Genomic DNA, 22930 nt, shown 5'->3' on the forward strand with positions numbered 1-22930 from the left:
TTAATGTTTCAGATGAAGGGAAAACTGAAATATCTCAAGGGGTGTTAGGTGTATTAGGTACTGTATATACATGTACATATACTAGTAGGTCCTATTATCAACTTAGAATTGACTTTATTTGAACCTTTGATATTTTGAACCTTTGCCCTAGTTTCACGTTGTTCAGATGGTAAACTGGATGTAGTCTCGGTGTCTGCCCGTGTTATTAATCTCTAAAACACGGGAGGGAAATGATCCACAAATGAATGTGATTCTGTCCATTTGTAATAGGATTCTTTGTGGCCTTGTATATTTGCAGAATACAATAAAGACATACTAGTACCTTTTGCACTCTATTTCATATAGATTAAAGAAAGATTCATCAACTATTTTTGGAGAAACGTTGTTTGATATAAATAAAAAAGATAATGTTTGTTTTGGTTGTTTTTAATTTGTTTGTTTTCGTGTTGTTTTTCTTTCTTTATTAAATCTCAAAATATCCATGTTTTCTTTTCTGTTACAAACCGTTAACAAAGTTACTAATTACATTAATTACATGTAGGATTTTTATTATGCAATGAACAACAAGTACCGTATAAGTAGAATTTTTAACGAGGATTGAATTTTGGCATTATTAGCGAGGGTGCCAAGATCGCTTAAATTGAATATCGCTAAAAATTAATTGCACTTTATTTGTGATAGCTTCTATAGTGATCTTTCTAAAATCGCTAAAATTACATCCCGCTAACAATAAAATACCAGTTTTTAAGGACAAATCGCTAAATTTGCGTTTCGCTAGAATTTTCACTTATACGATATGTGAAAGATACCGAGTGTATCTTATCCTGAAATATTTCAAACCTACTCTTTTGCAAATATAGCATCATCGATGGATACCCAAGGGTGATATTGTCTTATAATTATTATCTGACGGCATCACACGTGGCTATCCGACGATGATAAAGCATTTGAATTTTATTTTTCCATTTTGGAATATTCTGAAATTGTAAGGAAGTTGTTCCAGACTAACAAAAGTTCTTCATTCGTATGCCTAGTTAATTTATGCTTATATATTGTACCTTATTCAATAAAATTGCTAATCAAACAAAATGACTTTTGACAGGAGATGCTTGCTCTCTTATTGCACCTGATCCCATCTATGATTTGGAGATCCATGTTTGCCCTACTCCCAATTTATATTGTTTCAATGGAATTGAAAATCTTACCGAGTGCTTTTACAGTTTTTATATACTCATTCTGATACATTCTGTCTTACCTTATACTTGTTAAATGTTAAAAAAAAATACCGATAATCAGTTACTATAAAATTCTTTATTTACTCCTTCTTACACAGGTAAAAGTGTGCAAAATACAGAGAATGTGCTAAATGGGTACAAAACATCAAGGCAATTTGAGATCTTGGAATCTGGAGAGCTGATATGTGCCGCGTTGTTCGATACATATCAACACATCTAGCCATTCACGTATTGAGGTTAATCCAATCACAGCTAGACATTAGATATTTCACAAAATGTTACTGTAAACGTATTATACTTGGCTGCGTATTCTTTTTAGCGCTTTTGGCGGAGAGATACTTCCGCTAATTCAAGTAAAACGCTTAATGTCTTCCACATATACACATCAATAAGAACATTAAGGTATGCGCTAAATCAAATCTACGCTAACTTGATAAAAAATCAATTTCCGCCAAATATCGTACAGGCTAAATATAATACATTTACAGCATTATCTAAAACCGGTCCTGGATTTGGAGGCCCCCAGCGCCACCCGGCGTCTCATTGAGGACATGGATTGTATGTACTCGCTGTCTTTCTGTTTTGCATCTCGGATGAGTTTGTTAGTTTCCTGTCGGCTGTTAAGACGTGGCGGGAGATGTAACGTGTTGGCTGTTCCGGTACTAGAAGCGACCTCTGACGGAGAATTCCGTTTGTTGCGACTCGACATTCTACTCAAACGTTTGATGAACGTCAGAGCTTTCAGTGCATCCTGTAAATCCATGGGGTTCTCCTGATTTTGGATCGTACTGTAGTCGCCTTCCTCTCCTTTTCCTTCTATCAGTCTCTGAAGCATATTATTCATGTCAACATCACTCATCATGAACTGAACATTCCCTTCTCTTATTGACGCTGAAGAGGCGGATCTATTTAAATGTGATAAATCATGTGATCCCCTCCTAGCAAATGTCACTCTATGATGACCAGAAGTATTTAGATCGTGGCTTTCCACAGATGTTTGTGATGTAGATCGCGCTACAGGTCTCACAGAATCACAGTTCCTTTTGTTCACAGGTAAGTTTAAGTTTATAGAATTACGTGAACTGGACAGAGCTTTATTTGGAGCAACATTACAGGAGTCATTCAGATTGATTTCTCTAGAAACAGTAGGCATCCTCTCCTTTGAAACGTTTTCCATGAAAGCTTCTCGGATAACAATTGGTGGCTTACTGCCTGGTTTTCGATTTTTGAGAACGCTACTTTTTCGTACAGCTCCTGCAGTTGTAGGAATTTTGACCACAGGAGAAGAAGCTGGTCTAATTTTTATTTTGGCGTCTTTGTTAGCTTCATCGTCATTTTCCTCGCCTTTGTTGGTCTTTGAGATGATTCTGAAGTGTCGTGTTTTCCTATCTCTAGCACTGTTAAAGATCTCAGCCACTGTGGTCTTTTTGGCCGCTTTTCCAACAAGAGACTTTTGGATGGCTATTCTATTGTTTATCTTTAACTCTGCTGACGCTGTTGGAGTCCTCAAATTTGTTTTCTGTCTTACTAAGGCCATTCTCTCTTTTGATGGATCTTTGGCGATGAAAACTGCATCAACACCTGTTGGGTCGTAGCTCAGTTTTATTGGTCTGATGAGGAATGCGCCATTCTTATTCCGAAGCTTGACGTCGATTTCTCCTTTCTGGAGCTCAAGGAATTTATATCTGTCGATGACAATATTCCTGGCCCGTGTTCTCTCCGTATGAATGTCCACTTCCCCGTCACCTACACTCTCTCCCGTCACTGTATCCTGCTCATCAGAAATATGCTCAATTTTTGGTACTTCGGGCGGTTTGACTGGCAATCGCGCTTGTGTCGGACTCGGAGGGTCTGAGGGTTTCGGTGGAACAAGCTGATTTGTGTGAGACTGAGATTCTAAAAGGTGTTCTACCTTGGCTACATGAGTGTCAACATGTTTAGAGTCAAGTGTTGCTGCCAATGAGAGCGGCTTTACGTGCTCTGTTTCCGTATTTGGTGGAATGTTTGCAGAATCCTGTTCTGCTAGAAGACCCCCTTCCTTAACATCCGCCGGAGCAGTCTTCGGGCGGATCAAGTCTTCGTCTATGATGGAATCAAGACCCCATGGATTAAAACACATATCATCAAAGAAGGAACTTGATAACTCGTTATTCTTAAGCAACATTTCTCTCTCTTTTTTGGCATTGGAAAACAAGTCTTTGCCATCGGTACGGTAAAGCGAGTATTGGCTGTTCAGAACTTTTTGTTTCTTTAAGTTGCGGAGCTCCGTTTTGATTTTCTGCTCCTGTTTGATGTAAGAGTTCATATTCTTCACGAAGTCACGGTACAGGAAGGTGCACTGTTTCTGATACTCCTTCTGCGCGGCGGAAGCCACGGCAAAGTTTGCTTCCGGCATGCTAATATCGAGGCCATAGTCTCGCGCCAATTGATACTCGTTCTTATCAGCTGGAGCTAAAGAATGAAACAGGAAATTGATATAAAAATTAAAAAAATATCAAATAGAAGCACAAAGTATCAAAAAGGCTACATTCGCAACTCTTAATTCATGTTTGCAAAAAACATTGTTTATATACTTTTAAAAAATATAACAAGCCCTTCAGCACTTATTGGTCTTTAAATTTTTTTTTTTTTTTGTGATGACAGTAGGTCTATAAGTAGAAATTAAGTCTGTTCTCAGACAAACTGCAAAAATGTGTCTAACGCCTAACTGCGAGGAATGTTCATCAGCGTTTATAAGAACACAGAGTTTAACAATTGAAACACCTCGTTTTAATGTTGAACCATCTTGAAAACAAAAAAAATATTTTTTTTTCTTTTAAGGTCATTCAGGTGACACATTCCTCAAATATATGTTTTGTATCTCTTGGTATTACATCAAAAATTATTCATATTTGTCATTCTCTTCTGATTTCTACATTGTTTTTAAAATGTTTTTAAATATAAGCACACCAAAAATTGCTTTATAGGCCATTTAGAAGATTACCAATAAGGTTTATATAAGAAAAATAACCCTATGGTATCTTGGCCAAATGCCTGGTAAGGTACCCTAATTTTTTGTGAGGAAACTTGCTTAAGTACTTAAAATTCAATGATAAATTCTTAGGGAAAATTATATATCTTTGCGGAACGTCTCGTCTGACCTTAAATTGGAAAATGCTACGATTCTTAAGAAATAAATGTACATGTACAATGTATATGTGAAAATATTACTTATCTTTGATGTTTTTTCAAGTAAATTGCTCTCTTGACTCTAAAGTATATAATGTATCCACGATAATTTTTAAATGCATGTATATTGATAAATTTAAAGAAAATAAATAAATAATTATCGATAAATTAATTTTTCCACAGATTGAGTCGTAGATACCACACGAGAAGTACACAAATATATACTAAAACAAGTACCAAGTTTTTCCTTTAATAAATAATAAGTATAGCCTATTATGCAAAAGAAAACCTTCTGAGGATTATTAAATATATAAACATGTTATATATAGTGACAGATTTAAAATGTTTCCAATATATCAGGTCCACTGACTTTGTAAACAAATTTAAATCCTCGGTTACAGTTCCCAACATAAAGATATCTCTATCAAAGACATACTTAAGTATTTGAAATATCATGAAAATTGTGTTTCCCAACATTTTTACCACTTTAAACCTATTTCAATTTCCTACCAAGACCCCTTCTTATACTCTGGATCGTCAATATGTTCTTTGACGATAAATCGAAAGCTCCTAATTAACCAAAAACAAAACAAATACTTATTATTATATAATTGTGTATTAATAAACATTACATGCAAAATATTTTTATTTGCAGTTTTTATACAAATTTTATTCTATTTTGCACAATTTTGACAAAACATTTGATAAACGGTGCAATGCATATATACAGTAAAAATGTATTTCTTGTAGATAAAGTTAAACTTTGATTTAAGCTTTATTCTTTAACAAAAGAGTTTTCTTATACATGTATATGTTTAAATTTTCATCTCATATTCAAAATTTATAGTTTCAAATTTTCTTTATATATCTGCTTGCTCCCGGTAATTCATTTAACAAATATACTTACTACTAATTTAAAACCTTAAGAATAGAAATGATAACTCTTCTTCATGAAGAAATGACTAAAATTTAGACAAAGTTCTCCCATCACATTACGAATGAAATATATTTTCTTTTTTATGAGTGACAATTATTAAAATACTACAATTATCTTAACATTTTTCTCTCTTTTATGAGAATACAACACAATAAACTTACCCATTGCTCTTTTTTGTGTACTTCTCTAGCGTTTCTATATTACATTCTTGTTGTTTAAAAATTTATTTTTCTATTTAGCCTATATCCTGCTATATGAAGATTAAAAATTAACGTTCTAGATTATAAATGTTAAAACGTCAAAGCAGCCACGGTCATTCGAGATTAGGGTAATCCGACATGAATGTTTCCACTTATAGAAATCTGCTGGTGGGTAAGTTAACCGCAGAATGTGATTCTTAAACCGATAGGATCCGCTCCCCTTACAAGACTGAAGTAGTGCTCAGTTGACGAAGTCTTGTTCAGTATAAGGTATCAGTTTACTGAATTTTACTGACAATTATAAAAGTTAACTTTATACAGCTGCATACATATAGAAAAAAAACTATAGTTTGTGCTTTATACATATTGGAATATTTGAAAGGAATACAAATACACACATGTAATATAAAACCATTTTTTGGTGACATCCATAATTTTTATTTTACAAATTCGATTTACAAGAACATTATATTTACTAACTCAATCATTTACTGATTGTAGTTAAAAGGAATCATCCACTGCTCAGACAATCAGTCACCTGTACAGCTTTACATGTAACTCTAGAAATGGTGGACCACGATGTTTTCCAGATAAAATATACACCATCCACAATGTTTTATCTCAGATTTACCCTATATATTTAATTAATAGTTCCTTGGATGCCACCTTTAAATTCTTCACCTTTTGATAATTACAGGAAACCTTCATTTTTTGTCCGTAATATTCCAGTTTCTCTCAGAAAACATGATTACATAAAAGGGATCCGCCATTTCCGTTTTGCTGTGTTTCCGGCTACTTCAATCTATCAATCTATCAGTCCAAACTTGTAAACCGTCTTGCTATAGAACTGCTGACCTGGACGGAGAATTGTATCAGGAAAACTTTCCTTCAAAATAGAAAAGCAAATGGTAAATTCTAAATTTCAACCTTCTCCTCATTAATATTATTAAAGGTGTATTTTGATCAATGCTGACATGCCGTTTTTAAAAGAGAAAAGTGTTCTCAAAATATTAAAGAAGTGAATTTGTCGATACAATTCAAGAGTTCGTGCTTTTGGGAGCGAAATACTGAAAACTAAGTATTATTCGCGTCATCTTTTATTTTCGTGATTCGCCAGATTGATCTATCTTCGACCTACAGAGTAGTAAACATTCTCTACATAAAGGTTTACGGCGATAAATATTCGCGAATTAAAGATAGAAACGCTGGAGTATTCATCACATGCGAATGAAAGTTGCTTTTCACTTTATACAACATTAATTTATGTACAGAAAACGCCATTTTCTAGCAGTTATATTTGAACGGCTTTCGCACTGATTTGTCTATTAATTAGATAATAATTTAATAAACAACCAAAGCTATAAAATACATAATTTCTTCTTTTGTTGTGTACCTGGTTGACACTGTCTGGGTAGTGTTGCGTCTCCAGACAGATGGAGCCGAGTTTCTCGTACACCGCCCCCGCCTTCCCCCGGGTGTGAGGGATCGTGTCCCCTGCAGTGTAACACTGCACCCCGGGCTCAGTAGTGTACACATCCATACGGCGGCCCGTGGGAGGGTGAGCTAACCTGGTGAAACGAAATACTGAGAGTAAACCATATAGTCGAATGAAATTGAATAGGATTAAATGGTTGGAATGAAGGAATAAAATATGCTACAAGACTTGACCGTGCAGAGACAGACTGGTTTAAAGGTAATGGACAGTTTGAATCACACATACGTGGCTATAAGTCTCAGACTTCCATCAGCATTGGCCACACAGAAGTTGTTGAAATATCCTTTCCCGTGGGGCATCTTACCGAGCCTGTCTCCCAGTCTGACCGGCTGACGGAGATCATACAGTGTTCCTGTGATGTCACGGATTTCACCTGAATGTAGACATAAGCAAGTATTCATTTATCCTCGCAGATGTCAAACTTGTCGCCAACGAAATAGACAGAACGTACAGAACAGTCAAACACTTCAAGTAATATTGACTAAAGCTGGTCACAATTTAGAGTGACACAATCGCGGAAACTGTTTATGGTTCAACTCACAGCGGAAAAGATAAAAAAAAAAGGCGTCAGTAGAAAATTAGAAAGAGGGCAACTGACTATAGTTAGACATATTGCCTGTCTTCAACTTGACTTGACTAGCCACTAGGTGATTGACACATTGCTAAATGCTAATGGCAGCTAGGCTATGTTATAATTCGCGTTCTTAGCCGCCGTGATCTTGAAAGTTACCTGAAGGTATGTAAATCTCATTTTCCTTGGTAGGTGTGAATTTGTCTGCATTTATCTGTAACACGTGTTCATCTAGGTTCGGGAAATTCTTTACACAGTAAAGAAAAAATAAAATTATGTTTAAATACATAATTTTCATCTTTAAAAAGCTGACAGAGAGATTTTTATATCCTTGTCTTACTTGTCCTGCTAAGTTAAAGTAGGCGTGGTTTGTAAGATTGACAGGTGTTGGTTTGTTTGTGGTGGCGCTGTATTCGATCACTAATTCGTTCTGATTGGTCAGTTGATATGACACAGTGGTTGTTAACTCTCCAGGAAACCCCTCCTCTCCGTCAGGGCTTACGTATTTCATTTTCACTTTATCATCTTCTATCCACGAACTCCAGAGTTGCTTTCATGAAATGAAAATGAAATTTGTTTATTTCATATATACATAAGGATATAATTTTATTAATCATTAAAACATAAGGGACAAATTCTGAGGGGAAAAAATTCTTATATGTCTCTTTCACTTTTATACTTAAATTTCATTTATTTGAAGAGCTAAATGTTTAGGATATCTACATGTGTAAATGATTTCTTCCCTCCATGAATGCAATGGTTTCCAAAGTTTTTAGTCACGTGATATTCCTTGCCGTCCAAAGTAAATCTGGCATTGGAAATAACATTGACAACCCTGCCACATATTGCCCCTAAAGTCAACAGATTCGTCTCGTATTCTGGGAAAGGAATAACATCACTAAAAACTAAGATTACCTTAATTTGTCTTAAGATTTTGATAAATATCACTGAGTAAAAATTGTGTCGGGTTACCTTTTACATCATCGTATCCCAGATTGATATCAGATACCACGCCTTGCTTGTCAGGAACCCGGATCTCTGTGATGACACAGCCCAGCTCAATCACCCGCACAGTGACGTCATTATGGTTACAAAAAGTATACCTGAAAATAATGAATTATTGCAATACTGTTCCTTCGTAAGATCCATCACTGATATTTTTAATGGAAATACTTTTTTTTAACATTATATTACTACCTGTTAACCTCCCTTCCATCTGTGAGATGTCCAAAAGAATCTTTTCTAGGTATCACAGGGGACTGACTCATTTTAATTCTCAAGTTTTAAAATTCGTGTACTTCTGCTATCGCCGAGCACGCACACACCCCTACTCAACGCGATATCAAGGACCGTAACTCGAACATGCATTTTAATGATAACGATTATCTGTATGTGCATATCGGAAAAGATTGTAGTAGAAAACAACAAAACTAATAATAATCTATATATTTTAGATTTATTTGATTTCCTTTTTTACAAACTACTAGGTTTAAAATACTTAAGTTTTCAACAAGGTCAACTTGTCCAAAAAGAACGAGGGCGCTTTTGATTGGCATTCGGCAGGAATCTGGGCGTAATTGAAAAGTGAAAATTTTATCGACATGTCACAGGAAATTTTATAATTTTTTTTTACTTATCGGGTTCCTGTACAACAAGAAAGGAAAATATTTTCCCGAAATTAAGCTTTGATTTGCTAAAAAATAACTTGAAAATTGGCCGGATCAGACATTTGGTACAAAAATGGTACATTTTCAAACACGTTTTTCTAAAAGTTTTCTATCTCTGGGTCTTCTCTCCATGATTTTGAAACGTTATTTGTGAGTGTTTTAATTTAAAGAAACGAATACACAAAAAATGGAGAGAAGATCTAGACCCGAGTCCACGAAAAATGAACTTTTCCCCAAATAATTTCAATGTGTGAATGTAGTGCTTCTCTTTCCTTTTTAAATCATCTGAAAATGTGTAGCGGTGACAGCTCAGCAAATAGGTCTGCCTGATCACTGTACTAGAAGCTAAACATTTTGGGTTGAGCCTGGCATGGTGCGTTAATTTTTTTTTCATGCAAACCATTTATTTTGTCAGTTTCGTTTTATGTACTGATGTATCAAAATAATAAGAGTAATTTTGGTTCTGTTTGATTCTCTAGCGAAATCAATTCTAATCTACTATTCTATAATGTACATGTACACTTATTATGCATCTATGCATTAAATATTTTAGGTGTTTATTTTTGTGAAACATTGCTATGTTATGGTACCCCCTACGAAAAACGGACATAAATGTTACACACTCACAAGATATTTCAAACTAAATGGAAAAAAAAAACCCTGTGGACGTGTTTGTAAAATCTGACCAGCTATGTACATGTTCTGCCAACAAATTCATGGACATTTAAATCATAAATGTTTCGTACAAATGATTCCTGGAGATCACACGCCAAATGCGCCCATCTTCTTTATTTTTACAATAGCTCTAGAACTATTAGATTTATAAGGTTAAAACTTTCAGTTTATATATATATCATTGATTAACAGATAGAAAGTATCACTTGATAATAAATACCTTTAAAAAAAATAGTTATTGAAAAAAATTCTTTTACAAAGATATGAAACCGAAAGTACATTGCAAATGGCCGATTCTATAGGGGTCTTGTCGTTATACATTTCATACTTTCAATAAGAGCCTTTCAGAGACCATTCACGTCCAACTTGCCCTTCTTTGATAAATATAATGAATTATTTCTGCAATGATGGCTTTCACTAAAAGTACAGAAGCAGTGTATTTTTTTTAAAAAAAATTGTGCACATTTTTTAATATATTTTTTTCGTTGAAAATTATTTGTTTTTATATTCGTTTTTAAGTGATACATTCTATCTGTTAATCAATGATATATTTATAAACTGTAAAAGTTTTAAATTTATTCTTCACATAGTTTTGTAGCTACTGTAAAAATAAATTTTTGGACAAGTTGACGTTTGGTGAAACCTTAAAATAGTGTATGATTTTTGATAATTTTTCAGCCGGTCTAAGGTACTGTCTTCCCACAAATTTTTATTAAAATAGAAAATTAGGTGTTATGACAACTTTCGGCTATTCATTAAGAAATTCTAAATTTTGATTGGCTAAAATCCTGTAATCCAAAGACGCGGAATCGTCGGTGGTGTGCACTTTCATCGACGATTTCAAAGAATAAACTTCAGTTATTAAAAATATATTATTTCTTTATTCTTTGGATTTTTACAGGTATGTAAATCATATAATTTTTAGTTAATTGCTTCATTTTCTATTAAAGCAATTCTTTTTATGCTCATAAATAAATTTTTAAAATATTAAGTATTTTATTGATAAGTATTTTTATTTATTTCTTAAATTGATTCTAAATTTGAGCTTGAGTTAAGTTTCCCCTAAAGATTTTATTGTTGCATAAGTTTTATGCATAGTGGCCTCATTTAGTATTTGTATAGTTTATAGTTGTGCGTTTTATTGTAATAAACGGGTTTAGCGACAGTCTCAAATAAATGTAGCGTTCTTAGAATTGTAATTTGAAATTTAGCGCCATTATATTCATTGCGCGCTCTTTAATATAAGGAGGTAAAAATGTTATTTGTTTATATCGAAAAGCGCTGGAAAAGTAAATTGTAAAATGACTTTAGAGATGAGATTGTAAGTACACAAGCTTTTGATTGTTATGATTACCTTTATATTTAAATGATTTTAGTTCGGACTAGTTTCCATTTCAATGATCTATGATTAAAGTTAAAAGAAAAGTGTAAAATACAGTGAGGTTGCCAATAACGAATCGCACCCGTTAACGAATCACTTTCAGATGAAAATTCTGTATTTTTCTTATCAAAGTCCAATACTTAGCTTAACCTACCCTGTCATGCTGAATTATTCTTGCTTTTATCATTTATCATGAAATTATTAAATTCAACTCGTTCAATGTCCTAATTTTTAAATAAACATGAACAAGCTTTTTTGTGACGCTGACCAGAAGCGTACATGCAAGCAGACTACTTTCACTTTTCGGTACCGCTCCAATGTGAATCGTACATTCTAGGTAAACAAATTTGATGCAGATGTTTAATAAAATTATGTGTCTAAAAGCACTGAAAGCGTCATACAATTTCTAAATCAGAAATTAATAGTATTCGCTTTAAAGTTGGGGGTATTTAGGTTTCCAATAACGAATCGCTGTTTCAAGAAATATGAGATGCAGGGATCCTGTCCAAATCATAATTTTTCGTATGCGGTTTTTTGCACACCAGTTACAGTAAAAAACAACAACAGAAGATGCCTACCAAAAGCGTACAATAAAGGTGGTTAAAATACACATAAACACAATCAGCAGCCAAAATAAGTAAGAAGTGCAGAGCATGTGGATTCGAGAATGTCTCCCGGTGGTATATATGTGCATGTAAGCTAATGTGAAGACATCGACGATAGCGAAATAAAAATCGTCATGATTACCAAACAAAATTAAGATTTAGAAATTTTATTTATTTATCCCTTTGCTATTTAAACTTCCCTACTAAATCATTATTTCCAACAATACCCCGTTTGCAGTTTTCCTATTCCCCAAAAAAAATATTTCCAATAATAAATTTTTATTTCTTGTCATGATCAAAAAAAATAATATAAAATGCATATTGCTAACAATATTTTTATATACATCAAGCTAAATAAAAACAGAGTATTATGATACCCCCCCCCCCCCTTTTTCAACATTTACTAGTTAGTAAACATATGATTTAAATTACATATTGAGAAAATGATATGCAGACTGCAGCCTTTTGCCTATATGGAATATATGCCACCACTGTCTTCACGTAAAAGGGAGAAAGAGCACTATGAAAGCACCTAGAGGAGAATGAGCTATCTTATTCATTTCTATAGAGACGATGGACAGTTGAAGTAGACCCATATAAAGTGAAAGGACAACCTCCAGTATTTAATAAATCGGAATACTGGTATTTAGTCTACTGTGGATGTTGGAATGGAGAAATCCAGCAAATGAATCCCTACATCATTATTTGTAAAATTGTCTCTGCTCATTGGAGGAAATTTAGAATTGAAAATATAATTGTTCCTTTCAGCTTTAGGTATCTCTGAATCTAGGATCGTAGGAAGCAATTTCAGTTGGTGGGGGAGGGGTGCAGAGCCATACATTTTCAGTTGAGGAGCACTATCAACCACCAAAATTCCTTGACAATTAATTAAGCAAGCATAAAAAGGTCATCTGACGGTTTTTTTTTTTGAGGGGGCACAATCATATATCTAGCGATATATTTTCTATCTAAATAGTGACAAAATTATGGGGAGGAAGTGCGGTAGCTCAATGAGTACAATTTTTGAATCAAAAATTAATTCTTTGGCTGTTTGCAGTTCATCATGCACATATAAGTTTTTACGTCCTCTTATATCAACTAGTCATTTGTTTTCCCTATGATTTCATTGTTGTTGTTTTTACATTAATTGTCGGATGCAAACAACTCAAAAAATTCCTAGCTTTTCTACTTTTTTGGGGGGTGGGTGGGGTTTGAAATATTTTAAAGCATAGTAAAACGTTACGTAAGAAAGGTATTTTTAAATTTACAAGGTCCCGAACCAGAATAATCAGCTTTATGTCACGTGATTCGGTAATGGAGAAAATGATCCGGTAAAGGAGAAAACATCATTCATACAAGTACAGCGATAAGTGTTTATTTAATCAGTGGTTATTGGGCAAATATATATGATGTTATAAGTAAAACATAGTACCACCAAACAATGTTGTAAAATGAATTTAACTCAAACTCGGGTACGAAATATCCAAGCAAATTTACTAAGTGATTCGATAACGGCAACCTCTCTGTACATAATGTCTTATTTCCAAATTTTCTCTGTTTAGTAATTAATGCTACGAGACTGTCCGCTGTAACATTAGTAGTTTAGATTTATAATATATCTAGGCAAGTTTAGATTTTCATTTTACAGAGGGATTTTTCCTAAATTGTTCAACCCTCTGTACAGTCACCAGGAATAACTTTAAAACATATTTTTATAATATTTTACATTGTATTTTTAACTGGTGACTGTTTGTTTATAAGATTATTAATATACTTTCATCGACGATTTCAAAGAATAAACTTCAGTTATTAAAAATATATTATTTCTTCATTCTTTGGATTTTTACAGCCACCGTAGAGGGCAATCCAAGCCAGGAAGTAGCCCCACGTGTAGAGCAGTCCAAATAAGGAATAAAGTTAAAATTTCCCCAAGCGAGTGATTCCCCTAATAAACAAAATACAACACAAGTTCACGTGTAACCCTAAATAACAACGTGACAGTACTATCCATTGGAAAACTTTGAAATATGGTAAAGACCAAATACCGTCCTTTTTTGATATATAAATGAAAAATTTATATAATTTGCAAATAAAAACTTCAAATGAAACATGTCTGGTTATTTAACCTGTGACGATTTTGAGATCTGTGGGGTTTTTTTTAAGAAAATGTTAAAATTGATAAATAGAATGAAATTTTAATAAAATTGGAGACTGATACATTTCGTGACCTTCCTGTATTCCTTGTGTGTCATAGCACGTAAAATCAAAACCCGTTTTGAAAACCGGTTTTGAAAGCAGGTTTTTGATTATGAACTACGTGTATTGTATCGTTGAAAGAAACATACCAAACCAGGGACAGAAAAGACTTGTTTCCCTATCTTTTACTTTTTACAGACATATTGGGGTACGGACTTTTAATAAAGAGGGAAACACCATTCCCTTTTTAGCTCACCTGAGCCGAAGGCTCAAGTGAGCTTTTCTGATCAAAATTTGTCCGTTTTCTGTCGTTGTTGTCGTTGTCGTCGTAGTCGTTGTAAACTTTTCACATTTTCATCTTCTTCTCAAGAACCACTGGGCCAATTTCAACCAAACTTGCTACAAAGTATCCTTGGGTAAAGGGGATTCAAGTTTGTTCAAATGAAGGGTCACGCCCTTTTCCAAGGGGAGATAATTATGAATTAGAGAAAAATTAATGGCATTTTAAAAAAATCTTCTTCTCAGGAACCACTGAGCCAGGAAAGATGAAACTCATATGGAATCATCCTCAGGTAGTGTAGATTCAAATTTGTTCAAATCATGACCCCCGGGGCTAGGGTGGGGCCAAAATGGCCGACCAAATTTTTACATAGGAATACATAGGAAAAATCTTTAAAAATCTTCTTCTCAAGAACCACTGGGCCAGGAAAGATGAAACTCCTGTGGAATCATCCTCAGGTAGTGTAGATTCAAGTTTGTTCAAATCATGACCCCCCGGGGCTAGGGTGGGGCCAAAATGGCGGACCAAAGTTTTACATAGGAATACATAGGAAAAATCTTTAAAAATCTCTTCTCAAGAAACACTGGGCCAAGAAAGATGAAACTCCTGTGGAATCATCCTCAGGTAGTGTGGATTCAAGTTTGTTCAAATCATAACCCCTGGGGCTAGGGTGGGGCCAAAATGGCCGACCAAAATTTTACATAGGGATATATAGGGAAACCTTTTAAAATCTTCTTTTCAAGTACCTCAAAGCCATGATTAGTGAGATTTTTCTATTTAAATGGAATCATCCACAGGTAGTGTAGATTCTAATTTGTTCAAATCATGAACCCCTGGGGGGTTAAAATTCAAGCCCCCCCCCCCCAGTAAACTTTCAGTTCTGATCTGATGTGCTTTTTTCTAGCCGATGTGCTCAGGTGAGCGCTGTGGCCCCTGGGCCTCTTGTTAAGTAATGTTTAGAAATTGTCATCCTTCTAAGTTTTATTTTTCTTAAAAACGGAATGCTATTACATATTCAATGAAATACCAAGGGAAAAAGAACATTCATCAACCATTTCGGAAGAGGAGAGGGGAATATACTAGTAGCTTTATTCAGAGGTCAAAATCAATTTTTCGTGTTGACTTTTCACTTCTGCAAGTACGAATGTGTTGCGATGGAGGATAGAGAATCCGAGTGACTGAAAAAGAACATTGTTTTAGCTTCATCTCTAGCATTGAATCGTTTTTCTTTTTGCTTATCATTTGAAACAAGAGGCCCATGGGCCACATCGCTCACCTGAGCACTAAGGGTAGGAAAAAGTAGAAAATGGCTTTTCATTGTAAAATTTAAATCCAAAAGTAGTCCCATGACCAATCATGGATTTGCTATTTTTTAGAAAATGATTTTTAAAGAATTTTCCTATATATATCTTTAAAAACTTTGGTCGGCCATTTTTGCCCCGCCCTACCCCTGGGGGTCATGATTTGAACAAATTTGAATCTACACTACTTGAGCATGCTTCCATATAAATATGATGAATTATGGCTTTGTCATTCTTGAGAAGAAGATTTTCAAAGAATTTTTCCTATATAATTCTATGTAAAACTTTGGTCGGCCATTTTGGCCCCGCCCTACCCCGGGGTCATGATTTGAACAAACTTGAATCTACACTACCTGAGCATGCTTCCATATAAATATGATGAATTATGGCTTTGTCATTCTTGAGAAGAAGATTTTCAAAGAATTTTCCTATATATTTCTATGTAAAAGTTTGGTCGGCCATTTTGGCCCCGCCCTACCCCCGGGGGTCATGATTTGAACAAACTTGAATCTACACTACCTGAGCATGCTTCCATATAAATATGATGAATTATGGCTTTGTCATTCTTGAGAAGAAGATTTTTAAAGAATTTTCCTATATATTTCTATGTAAAACTTTGGTCGGCCATTTTGGCCCCGCCCTACCCCGGGGGGTCATGATTTGAACAAATTTGAATCTACACTACTTGAGCATCCTTCCATATAAATATGATGAATTATGGCTTTGTCATTCTTGAGAAGAAGATTTTTAAAGAATTTTCCTATATATTTCTATGTAAAACTTTGGTCGGCCATTTTGGCCCCGCCCTACCCCCGGGGGTCATGATTTGAACAAACTTGAATCTACACTACCTGAACATGCTTCCATATAAATATGATGAATTATGGCTTTGTCATTCTTGAGAAGAAGATTTTTAAAGAATTTTCCTATATATTTCTATGTAAAACTTTGGTCGGCCATTTTGGCCCCGCCCTACCCCCGGGGGTCATGTGAACATGCTTCCATATAAATATGATGAATTATGGCTTTGTCATTCTTGAGAAGAAGATTTCTAAAGAATTTTCCTATATATTTCTCGGCCATTTTGGCCCCGCCCTACCCCCGGGGGTCATGATTTGAACAAAATTGAATCTACACTACCTGAGGATGTTTCCCCATAAGTTTCATCTTTCCTGGCACAGTGGTTCTTGAGAAGAAGATTTTTAAAACATGCCACCAAATTTTCATTAATTCCCAATTATCTCCACTTGAATGAGGGCGTGGCCCTTCATTTGAACAAACTTGAATCCCCTTCACCCAAGGATACTTTGTGGCAAGTTTGGTTGAAATTGGTCCAGCGGTTCTTGAGAAGAAGTCGAAAATGTGAAAAGTTTACAGACAGACAGACAGACAGACGGACAGCTAGACAGACGGACGCCGGACAAAATGTGATCAGAAAAGCTCACTTGAGCCTTCGGCTCAGGTGAGCTAAAAAAAGCATTGCAAGTAACACTAGCCTCCTACCGGCAAATGTAATCTTGTTCCCTTTAAAGATTAAAAAAAAACCGTAATTGCGTTAAATTCGAAATGTAAACTCGATATGCAACTCAACAATGTACAATCAAATTCCAAAAATTACTGTAGAAGTACTTTTTTTCCACGGGGTTATAATTCCGCGGAATCTTAAATTTCTGTTTAATCCGCGGGTAGAAAATTGCGCATATTTCTTAGACTGTCACTATATTCCTTACATTTATAATAAGTACGCTTGGACAAATTTCCGCGGAAAATTTGTGACAGCGTACATAGCGTAAATTAATACCACGCAGAAAAAAGTACTTCTACAGTAGTTATATATTTGCTAGATTTAGGAAAAAGGTACGGAAAACAGTAAGACAATATAGATGATGAGAAACCCCACAAAGACCCCTGGTATTGTATTCTATAAATGGGCTTGATGCGTCTTGTATATGTACACATGCCAGATTTATTTTCAAATTATATCACATTCAAAGTTTTTGCAAGTTCTTTTCACAGGTATATCAAACCCATGTTTCTGTTGTTAAGGTCATAGAAGCAATATAAAAAATGACCTTCTTTAGAAATATATTTTAAGTTTTAATATTGCAAAAAGTAATAAACATTGCATCTGCTTCACTGTGGCATCAGGGTCAATTTATAAATAGTCTTGCTGTAGAACTGTTCGTTTGGCCTCAACACGATACTTGGAAAATTCTCCTGAAATTGACACAAATAAAGCTAGATTAAAAGCTTCTTTGGTATTATATATTGTATGGCCAACAAATGCTTTGAAACATACAATATTTTGTGAAAGAAACCATCAAAATTTATCAGTTGATGAAAAGCCTAATTTATACACTACGTACATGGTTAGGCGAGTCAGGATAGTGTTGTGTCTCTAGACAGATAGAACAGAAAGGTTCGTACACAGCGCCCTCTTTTCCCCTGGTATGGGGAATGGTGTTACATCCGGTGTATAGGTGCATTCCTGGCTCAGTCGTTTTCACTTCTATTCGTCTTCCCGTGGGAGGGTGATCTAACCTAAGAGGAAAACATTGCATCATTAATGTGAACAGATTAATTTGAAATCACAGGGAATTTTAAAGGACGCCACCTTCATTCAAAAGGAAAAAAAATAATTGTAGACAAATTGAAAGTGGAGGGCTAAGTGTATAAAAAAAATTTTTACACCAGCTGCAAACATTTCGTGTGTGTGTGTGTGTGTGTGTACATCTATATGTAGTAGTGTCAGATACACTACTTCCTATATATTTTATCTACCATGGAATCAGTATTACTAGTATTAGAGTCTAAATAATGATTTTAAAGTCAAGCAAAACCTTGAACTCAAATTATGATTTTAAAGTCAAAGCAGGAACGCAACTTATAAATACACAGAAAGTACTATCAAGCCACCCTCTATCCCCAACCCCATCCCCGGCTTTGAATGATGTGTTTGTTAGATTTACGTTGCTGCATGTTTGAGGGGTCCTGACTCTCCTAGACAGAAGTTGTGGAAGAACCCCTTTCCATGCGGCCCATCCTTCAGTCTATCCCTGAATCTCACAGGTTTTCGGAAGTCCCATGGTGTTCCGGCCACGTCACGCAACTCTCCTGAAACGGGAAATGATCGTGTAATCATAAAAGTGTCTAATTAATGATTCGATAATTGGTAAATGATACATTTATATACATCTTTTTTTTGTTCCAGTACCTGATGGAATAAAGATATCGTCCTCTTTGTTGACTGTGTATTTTTCTGCATTGATCTGGAGTACATGGTCGTCAATGTTTGGGTAATCCTATATTTACAAAATGTTATAAGTATTCCCCCTTAAATCCGATCACACTGATATTGCTTTTATTGTAAGATGAATAGTGCATGTCCAAATTGTGGTAAATTTTATATGCAGTGATTACGTACATGTTTTTGCAAATTAAAGTAAGCGTGGTTTGTGAAGTTCACTATGGTTGGTTTGTTTGTAGTGGCTTTATATTCGATCACAAGTTCGTTCTGATTGGTCAGTTGGTATGAAACAATAGTAGTTAGCTCCCCTGGGTACCCCTCCTCTCCATCTGGACTCACATACTTCATGTTAACTTTGTCTCCTTCAATCCAAGAACTAAATAATTTCTGAAAAATCAAAAAAGCAACTGCGTATACATGTACTCCAAGCTTAAAGAGTATGATAAACCAAACTTGTATAGTATAATAAACTAACTTGAGATTCGTTTGATAATTTTTTGAAAATTATTTAAATTAAAATTTAAAACCAAATTGCTTTCTTTGTTACTAGTAATACATGTACTTTTACAAACTACTGCAGCAATCTATATATACTTGTAATTTACCTTTTAATAAACTGTTTTGGGAATGTCGTTTTCATAAAAAAAATAAAGAAGAAAATCGGTGCTTCACACGCTTAAAAGAGCATTGCAAATCCGCATATTAACCAATTCGAATTATTACTTGTGTAACTTCCGTTATGCACGCACTCACTCGGATCATTCATTCACTTACACACACAAGGGTGTTGCCATGTAGATCCCCTCCCTCTTTGTTGCGAGGGGATAATCATAAATGGATGTAAATATAATGTAAGCATTGTTTACCAGGTGAAATCCTTTGACTCCTCCGTGGATGGCGTGCTTGGGTTCCTCGTTTTCGTAGCTGGAGAATGTGGCCGGGAGTTTGTATTCTTTACCGTCCAGGACGAATTTAGCGTTAGAAATCACATTGACGACTCTCCCACAGATAGAGCCGAAACATCTTGGGTTTGGTTCATAGTCTTAAAAATAATTTACATACATTAATCATGATATACTACATGTAATACTGAGTGTACCAGTACGCTAAATGGACACCCAATGGATGCATTGAAGTATTTTTACTATAATATTCTAATTTTTAATCTGAAAATAACTATAATTTCCTACGTAAATATAAAAATTCTATTATTTTTATGCCAGTTTAGATAACAATTATTGACACAAAACCCCATTATCACGGAAATGTTTCTATATTTATTCACCCTCTATTTTGTCGTATCCGATGCTGATATCCTCTATGTTGCCATCTTTGTCGGGTACCAAGATGTCGGTGATTACACAACCGTAATCGATCACTCTTACTGTCACCTTATTGTTGTTAGTAAATGAGTACCTGCAAAATTAAAATAAATATTTATGACAGTAACGCGCTGCAGTAGTCGCCTATACAGACAGAATATCAAAACAAAGACACCTGAGTTTTTTTTTTCTTACCTGTACACGTCCCTACCATCACTAAGCTGTCCGTAGGAATCTTTTTCCGGAAGTACTGGAGACTGACTCATCGTCAGGACTGCAGAATCCTGTCCGAAATAATGTCGTTATCGCTATCCGGAAGAAGCGTTCCACTCGAGTAAACCCTCAACAGCCAAAGCTTCGGTCCGAGTCAGTAGCCGGGGCGGTCAATAAAGTAAATAAACATATCAATTTACGATAACCTACTTAGTACTTGTACTTTAGAGTATTTATTTGAGTAAATACAAGAACTGAGTTTGTGTACCAATACTGTAAAAATATACTTGAAAAATGTTTTAAATTTAAAAAAAAATCACATTTCAGGGGCGGATCAAGCTAGGATTCGGATTTAATTTCCCCTGGTGAAAGTGGGGGATATTAAATATCAAATGCACCCAGACATTCGTAATATTAATATCTTTTGATAAAAGGTTTTTAAAGAAAAAAAAAATATTTCTGCTGAAATCTTATAGCAAACCAATCTGTGCCTATTTAGAAGTTTTTGTTTGCTTTATCAAACAGACTACTTTCTCTAAATCGCACTGCTAGTTTAATATGATGTTTCGTTTATTAAAAAAACGATCGATTCTTATAATTTTCATTTCAATCCCGCTTATGTTCGAGTCGTATTCTTCATAGTAATAGTGAAAAATATAAAGATAGCGAACAGAATTCAAGCTCAAAAGTCAATAATACCATACAAAATTGAAGCAAAACAAACATGGACCTCCAAAAAAAATCAGAGGTAGGACCAAGTGCCATGGAGGAGTGAGTATCCCCTGCCAACCAGTCACACCTTCCGCATGCTCTTTGTCATAATCGGGAATCCAGTGGAAAAATCTGTCGACAATTTACGGTGTATATAATGGCCTAACAATTTGTATGAAAAACGTCAGTCAGCATTTGACTATATGGTAATAATTATTGTATTTGCTGACAAGGTCATTGTATCGACCATAAAACTTACGAAATGATGATTTTATACGAGATTGCTGTTATTCAACTTGTTTGTTAATATAAATTTACCTTGATAAATTTCATATATTGTTCATATGTAGAGCATGCTCTTGTTCCTCGAATCAACTGAGAAATATAAATCTCGCATGCAGGTGGTGAAGGTATATATTGCTGCATAAGTAAGGGAAGTTGGCGACTAAAAAGTCATAAAGCTTAGTTGTTAGATTATCATTAAGGCCTTTTTCAATTAAAATATCTAAATTAGAAAAAAAAAATGTATTAGATACTTCAGGGTTTTTTATTCAAGCACATCGGGATTTATCGCATCGATATAAGAATGGAAATAACCATTGTTCATTGACAAAACATCGTCAATTTATCTTGAATGTCGAGTTGAAGGCCACTACAAGTCCAGGCTTTTTGATATCATTGAAAGCTGCTTTTTCAATAAAATTGGAATTTTGTAAATTTATTTACCTGGTCATTGGTCATTTGCAAAATTAGTTTGTTAATACACACTCTGATAGTCTGATTGCATACACAAGTACTCTGAAGTTGAGATCAAAATGATGTTCGAGTTTCTGATTGACAATATCTATGTAGTTTTTGGAGACCAGGTCTTCCAACAATGAATTCCCATGGGAACCAATTACACGCCGCTATCAGCCGACATTTTTTTAAAAAATTCATATGAAGCAGAATTAGTGCAAAATTGTGAAAATAATACAACACTTGCTGTGGCCTTCAACTCGACAAGTAGATATATTGACGACGTATTGTCAATTAACAAATGAATGGTAATTTCCATTCCCATGTCGATACCATTTATCCTGGTGAGCTTGAAATAAAAGATACCACGGAGTCTAACACATCTGTTTCATACTTCGATATTTTACTTGAAAAAGATGTTAATGGTAATCTAACAACTAAGCTCTATGATAAAATGATGACTAGCTTTTCTATCGTCAACTTCCCTTACTTTTGCAGCAATATACGTTCATCACCTGCATACGGAGATTATATATCTCACTTGATTCGATACGCAAGAGCATGCTTTACGCATGAACAATTTCTAGAACGGTAAATTATTGACAAACAAGTTGATGACATAAGAATATTATCAGCAGTCTCGTTTAAAGTCATCATTTCGTAAGCTTTATCGTCGATACAATGAAGGTCAGCAAATACAATTTATCATTGAGTCAAATGCTGACTGACGTTTTTCGCACTAAATGTTAGTCAATTATTTATACACTGAGTTGACCACGGATTTTCCGGTATTTCCCGATCATACCAAGGAGCACACGGCGGGTGTGACCGGTCGACAGGGAATGCTCACTCCTCCATGACACTTGATCCCACCACTGATGTTTTGGTGGTCCGTGTTTGCTCTGCTCCTATTTTGTATTGTTTTATAGACTTTGATATTGAATACTTAGTTATCTCCATATCCTTCATTCTTCTTTTCACGTATAAG

The 22930-nt window shown here is 34.8% G+C and overlaps 3 protein-coding genes across 3 annotated transcripts; all 3 read right to left on the bottom strand.

Moving 5' to 3' along the window:
• Window positions 1-1725: 1725 nt before the first annotated feature.
• Window positions 1726-5505, bottom strand: LOC134273128 (uncharacterized). The gene is made up of 2 exons (XM_062755304.1): window positions 5502-5505; window positions 1726-3686 (listed from the first exon to the last, which is right to left on the bottom strand). Exons 1-2 carry the CDS (start codon window positions 5503-5505, stop codon window positions 1726-1728), a joined length of 1965 nt encoding a protein of 654 aa, XP_062611288.1.
• A 533-nt stretch (window positions 5506-6038) lies between these two features.
• Window positions 6039-8951, bottom strand: LOC134273121 (galactose mutarotase-like). Its single transcript, XM_062755296.1, has 8 exons — window positions 8804-8951; window positions 8579-8709; window positions 8330-8484; window positions 7947-8156; window positions 7766-7853; window positions 7261-7408; window positions 6934-7108; window positions 6039-6426 (listed from the first exon to the last, which is right to left on the bottom strand). Exons 1-8 carry the CDS (start codon window positions 8872-8874, stop codon window positions 6346-6348), a joined length of 1059 nt encoding a protein of 352 aa, XP_062611280.1. The 5' UTR covers window positions 8875-8951; the 3' UTR covers window positions 6039-6345.
• An 8844-nt stretch (window positions 8952-17795) lies between these two features.
• Window positions 17796-20634, bottom strand: LOC134273122 (galactose mutarotase-like). The gene is made up of 8 exons (XM_062755297.1): window positions 20476-20634; window positions 20244-20374; window positions 19825-20000; window positions 19136-19345; window positions 18926-19013; window positions 18681-18825; window positions 18078-18252; window positions 17796-17928 (listed from the first exon to the last, which is right to left on the bottom strand). Exons 1-8 carry the CDS (start codon window positions 20544-20546, stop codon window positions 17845-17847), a joined length of 1080 nt encoding a protein of 359 aa, XP_062611281.1. The 5' UTR covers window positions 20547-20634; the 3' UTR covers window positions 17796-17844.
• Window positions 20635-22930: the final 2296 nt, after the last annotated feature.

Source organism: Saccostrea cucullata, unplaced genomic scaffold (assembly GCF_032062105.1).
Source record: "Saccostrea cucullata isolate Sc308-1 unplaced genomic scaffold, CSIRO_AGI_Scuc_v1 ctg668, whole genome shotgun sequence".
NCBI classification, from domain to species: domain Eukaryota; kingdom Metazoa; phylum Mollusca; class Bivalvia; order Ostreida; family Ostreidae; genus Saccostrea; species Saccostrea cuccullata.

Coding starts and splice junctions, on each gene's coding strand:
- LOC134273122 (XM_062755297.1), bottom strand. CDS start 20,546: ATGAGTCAGTCTCCAGTACTTCCGGAAAAAGATTCCTACGGACAGCTT. Junction 19,014..19,135: donor ACTTTAATTTGCAAAAACAT/GTACGTAATCAC, acceptor TTGTAAATATAG/GATTACCCAAACATTGACGA. Junction 17,929..18,077: donor ATCCTGACTCGCCTAACCAT/GTACGTAGTGTA, acceptor TGTCAATTTCAG/GAGAATTTTCCAAGTATCGT.
- LOC134273121 (XM_062755296.1), bottom strand. CDS start 8,874: ATGAGTCAGTCCCCTGTGATACCTAGAAAAGATTCTTTTGGACATCTC. Junction 8,485..8,578: donor GGGATACGATGATGTAAAAG/GTAACCCGACAC, acceptor TTCCTTTCCCAG/AATACGAGACGAATCTGTTG. Junction 7,409..7,765: donor TGAGATTTACATACCTTCAG/GTAACTTTCAAG, acceptor GTCTACATTCAG/GTGAAATCCGTGACATCACA.